General features: G+C 41.7%; 1 protein-coding gene across 1 annotated transcript; it reads left to right on the top strand.

Annotated features, from left to right (window-relative positions):
- The first annotated feature begins 582 nt into the window (after window positions 1–582).
- LOC104167622 (fatty acid-binding protein, adipocyte-like) lies at window positions 583–4,037 on the top strand. The gene is made up of 4 exons (XM_009707932.1): window positions 583–729; window positions 1,998–2,170; window positions 2,394–2,495; window positions 3,805–4,037. Exons 1-4 carry the CDS (start codon window positions 657–659, stop codon window positions 3,853–3,855), a joined length of 399 nt encoding a protein of 132 aa, XP_009706234.1. The 5' UTR covers window positions 583–656; the 3' UTR covers window positions 3,856–4,037.
- Window positions 4,038–5,312: the final 1,275 nt, after the last annotated feature.

Below are 5,312 nucleotides of genomic sequence, written 5' to 3'. Positions count from 1 at the left end.
CATAAAAGCAGAATACAGACCTATTGGTCAATTAACTTGAGTGGTGCAATGATAAGGAGATCCCAGTAAAGGGAGCAATTTTATTGCCTTACCAGTCTACAGCCACCAGCACTCTCTCTTTCTGCCCCAAATCTACTTCTTCCTGTAATTCTGTGCCTCTCTGGAGAAAACCTCTGACTGCAGCAGTGCAGAAAGCAAACTAAATTATCCCAATGAGCCTTTTAGATCTTACAGTCTCGGAATTTAGCTGTGTCCCTCTGATGTGGCTGACTGAAATGAAAGGAAAGAGTATGGGAGAGATCATAACCCTCTGTGGGTTGAGTCTACCTTTTTCTTCTGAAAGACAATATGAATTAATTATTTGCCTTTAAGGTGGAGTGTTCTTGAATGACAAAAATAATTAAATAAAAACAAGGCAGTGATCTTTGTGCTATTAAGGGCATATGAATAATAACACTATGACCTACTGGCAAAGGAGGGGTAGGGGAGGAAGGAAAACACTGGGCATTGGGACTCCCTCTTCATTGGTCATCCCAGAGCATCATGTGGCCAAGGCTCCTTTTTAAAGATAACTCCTGGTCTCCTGGAGCTCATACTATCCTCCCGTCCTGCATTTCTGCTTGATCCTGGGGAAGACTTCTCTCTAGCCTGACAAAATGTGTGACCAGTTTGTGGGCACCTGGAAGCTCCTTTCTAGTGAGAACTTTGAGGACTATATGAAAGAGCTGGGTGAGAATTCTTATTTGGAGTTGTCGTATCTGGGACAGGGAAGGAATGCTGATTTTGAACTTTATTCTTTACTTGCTTTTTCTGGCTATGCTGTTTACCAAGGGGGCTTTAGTTCAACTATTTTGATCAGCTCGTCTTAAACGGGAGAACTTGGCTGTTTGAATTAGTGGTGTTAAATTCCTATAATGTAGAAAAACCTTGATTGGGAGGAATAGCTTCAGGTAAGCCAAGTCTATGCATGCCTACTTAGTAGCATTAGAAATGGAAGTAAAACACATCACTGCAATATTTTGTGTGAATTAGCTTTTATCCTTGGACGTACAAAGTGGTCTAATGCTAGAATGCAGAAAGCTTCTCTATGTCAAAAAGCAACACACCTAAATTTCTTTATATTGCTACAGGACGAAGAGACCAATGAATTGTCATGGCTATTACAGTAAATGAAACACTGTAGCTGCCTCCAGTGAATATTAACAAAAAAAATTTGCATGAATTCATGCGGATACTTGCAAAAAATTTGAGAGAGAACACTCTTCTCTAAAGGTGTAGACTTCTTGTTTAGAGTCAAAATTTGGCTTTAAAAGGTTTCCATATTCTTTTAGTGTGGGGGAAGTACGGGGTAACTTGCACTGATTAAATCAGTACATGCTAAAAAGATGGGGCTTTATTTGGAGATTAGGGGTAAAATACTCACTGAGACTTAGGCAGCATTCAGTCAGCTTCCAGTGAGACTCTTGCACTCTTAATCTTTACCCCAGATTTTACTCAGGACGTAAGCATTGCCAGCTATTTCTTAATCATTTCCTTTTATTCAGCTTAGCTGCTGATAAATATAAAAAGGGTTTTTTTGTTGTTGTTTGTTTGCTTGTTTGTTCGTTTTTGCGGCTTAGAAACTGTCTTGTATTTCTGCTTATTTACTTTTAGATGCAGTTAGCATACAAGTTAGTGTACAAACCACCGCAATTATTTTGAACAAGTGTATACACAAATATCTGGCATTAAAATCTTGTCTCAGTCTTCAAAACAATTGCTTTTACTATTCTGACAGTGACAAAGTGGAGAATTTCCTTACATCATCCCACTTGCTTTGGTCTGCAACTATACCAAGCTAGTGAGGTGTTACAAAGGAATCTCTGCAATACAGAATTAACAAAAAATTCGAAGTAATAGGGAAATCAGCACTGTGTCTTTTTTTTTTCCCCCCCAACAAATACGAGAAGAACATTGAGTAAAGATAAAAATTTCATAGTGCCATGTCTTATTTGCAGGTGTGGGATTTGCCACCAGGAAAATGGCTGGTGTGGCCAAACCCAATGTAACTATCAGCATCAATGGTGATGTGATAACCATCAAAACAGAAAGTACCTTCAAAAATACAGAGATCTCTTTCAAGCTGGGTGAAGAGTTTGATGAGACCACAGCAGATGACAGGAAAACAAAGGTGAGTCCAAAACTGGCACTTTCCAAATGTATCTCTCAAAAGGGATGTGGGAGTAGGAGGATGGAGTTGTGGTTTTGACATTCAGTGTAGAAATGCTGCCTTCAAAGGTAAGAGTGCTATGGATGCTTTGTGCTTCAGTGCTGTTTGAACATGGAGACAATTTTCTTCTCAGCCTAGAGCACCCTGAAGAAACAACCGCGCTTTGCTTTTTTTTCTTTGGCAGAACGTCATAACCCTAGACAACGGCACACTGAGCCAGGTGCAGAAGTGGGACGGAAAGGAGACTATCATAAAGAGAAAAGTGGTGGATGGGAACCTGGTGGTGGTGAGTTCGTTTTTGTTACTTAATCGCTGAGTTCATTGTGCAGAATTCATGTTTGGCAGATGTATCACATATTGGGTTCAAACACGGGGAGTGAAAGCATCTGAAAGGACTCTGTGGGCACTTGGTGAGAAGTCTCTCTGAATGAGGCTGGAGTATATATTAAAACTGAAATGCTGTTAAACTTATGGAATGATATGGAGCTGCCTGTTCTCCATTCACAGCAAGACATGGTTAGGAAATGGGAGAAAAAACCAACATACCCATGAGAGAAATTTTTATATATCAGAATCTTTCAGTCCAGGACGATGTAAAGGAAACATCAGCAAAGTCCACGTTGAGCGCATCTGCTCTGTGCTGATGCAAAATACTCCTGTTCATCTCCAGCAGAGATCCAACGGCCATCTGTGAGAACCGTACTATGGATTGCCAACAACTGTGTCAATAACATGATGTTATAGCAGAAAAAAGAAACTGATATCTGAGCTCTGTTGGTTGGTGTTATCTGGTCAGAGAGTATTGTGCTTGACTTGGTGGCAGTGAGGCCCGCTTGCAGTTTGGGGCTTCCCAGCACTGCTCTCCAGTTTTAGGAAAGACACTGAAGAATCTAGGAGAGAACTAAAACCATGTTTCTAAAAGGCAGCTGAGATGCCTACATGCTACAAAACAATACACATACACGAAATTCCTGAAGAGTTCTGCCCTCCCTTACAGAAAAACAGTATGTCCATAAATTTAATATTTATATTTCCTTGGAGAGAGACCAGAGGAGAACAAGCAGAAATAGTTTTTCATAACAACTTCATTAAGAAAGATTGAACAAAACAGAGTTTGGTCTAACAGAAAAATAGATGAGGACAGAGCCTATCATGCAGAGGCTGACACCAGCAGCTGCAAGTCTGAAAGCTGTGTAGGACTCTGTGTCTATGTGTGAGTATGTGTTGTGCTCACTTGTGTGAAGAGGACAAGGCACAGCTGCAAAAGGTGAGAGGAAAAAAGACTAATGGCCGGCTCCAGAGTCTGATCACCCTCCATAGAAGTCCTTGGAGCCTTCTTTAGAGGTTTTTGAGAGGAGATTAGAAATTTCCTGGGAGTCACTGGAGTAGTCCTTTGATTTCCTGTCCTTGTATTTCAGACTTCTGTTTCTGAAGTTCTCAAACCTGAGTTTCACTGTTTTGGCAATTGGTTTTAGAGGAGGAGAAATACAAATTCTTTCTTATACTGGCTCCCAATCAATAAGTATTTCTTTACCTTCCGACTGACAAACTTTTATTGAGAGTTAAAAGCTGATTCAATTTGCCTTTCTTACCAGGAATGCACCATGAATAATGTGTCCTGCAGAAGAGTTTACGAAAAAGCATGAAGAAGCCATCTTCACACAGGACCAATGCTTGAAGCTGGAGGAAAACAGCTTAACTGAAGGAGAAAATCTCCACAAATCCATTTTAAAAGGAACTATACTTTTTACAGATATATCCCAAAACAGTTCCATACAGCAAGTCTCATTTGTTGTGGCTGTTCAATAAAATGTTCAGCTTTCTACAACCCATGCTTGTGCTGGAATTTGTCAGAAAGGGGTTTGGAGGGATGCAACATGGGAAGGGGTGCTGGGTGTGGGAAAGCATCACGTGAGAGCTAGTACCATACTCGGTAACTGTGACCCATCTCACTGCGGAAAGAGGATCGGAGACGATCCAGTGACTGGCACTTGTGCAATAGTGATAGACGTAGACCCAGACACATGTTTGTCCTCCAGTGAACGCTCCATGGAGGCTACCCCCCGCAAGGAGCCTGTGCACAGTAAGGGCAATAACGGGGCTGATTTTCTTGGCTTTGAGCAAAGGGTGTTGTTCCTGGGGCAGGGAGGAGGGTGATTACTGTGGATGCCAGGCGCTGGCTTCCAACGTGAGCAGGGAATCAGGCACCTCCTCCTTGCACAAATGCCAACAATTTTGAACCAGAGGATCATCTGAAGAGGCTTGATCTTGTCCTTTTCCACCTGAAGTGTGAAATTATAGCTGCTGTGGGTCTCAACTGTGATTATTTTGTTAATGTCCCTTTCCTTAATGTCTCTTTTTGTCGTAGATTAGAGAAAAAGCCTTGAATTCAGAATCATAGCTAAAAAAGTACTCTCAGGCTTACTAAAAACCTGTAAAAGTTTGCTAGTGGTACAATCTCCTTTAGGGGAGGTTTAGATTGGATATTAGGAAGACTTTCTTCACCAAAAGGGTTGTCAGGCACTGGAAGAGGCTGCCCAGGTAGGTGGCAGAGTCCCCATCCCTGGAGGTATCTAAAAGACGTGTAGATGTGGTGCTTAGGGACATGGTTTAGTGGTGGACCTGGCAGTGCTAGGTTATATGGTTGGACTCGATGATCTTAAAGGTCCTTTACAACCTAAATGCTTCTATGATTCTATTTCCTATATGTATTTTCTACCAGCTCATTAGGTTAGATCAGTCGGGAACACAAGCCTCTCCAGATGCAAAGCCCTTTGGACACCATGCTTTTCAAATCCTCTTATTCTCAAACTATCTCCTTCTACTGCCCTTCGGCCTGGCATACTATTTCAAAAATTCCCATCCAGAGAAGCTCTAATTTCTATACCTGGGAAGACTCAAACTGAGGACAAAAAAAATGAGAAGTCTGGGGAAAACCTGGACAAGAAGAGTCTGAAAATGTGTGCAGTAACCAGAAAACGGGGAAATGAGCATATCTCAAGCTTTGCGATAAAGATCTGTGAACCAAATTCCACATATTCCTGACATTCCTGAGGTCAGCTGTCAGAGGCGAGGATGCTGCCAACAGCAGAGACCTCATACA

Source organism: Cariama cristata, unplaced genomic scaffold (assembly GCF_000690535.1).
Source record: "Cariama cristata isolate BGI_N322 unplaced genomic scaffold, ASM69053v1 scaffold12429, whole genome shotgun sequence".
Taxonomy (NCBI): Eukaryota; Metazoa; Chordata; class Aves; order Cariamiformes; family Cariamidae; genus Cariama; species Cariama cristata.
The sequence above is the reverse complement of the archived record's forward strand: the minus strand, read 5'-3'. Positions and strand labels throughout refer to the sequence as shown.

Bases quoted from the DNA above. Each gene is read 5' to 3' on its own strand.
- LOC104167622 (XM_009707932.1), top strand. From the start codon at position 657: ATGTGTGACCAGTTTGTGGGCACCTGGAAGCTCCTTTCTAGTGAGAAC. The intron at 2,171-2,393 runs GTGAGTCCAAAA...TTTCTTTGGCAG, and splicing joins CAGATGACAGGAAAACAAAG to AACGTCATAACCCTAGACAA. The intron at 2,496-3,804 runs GTGAGTTCGTTT...CTTTCTTACCAG, and splicing joins TGGATGGGAACCTGGTGGTG to GAATGCACCATGAATAATGT.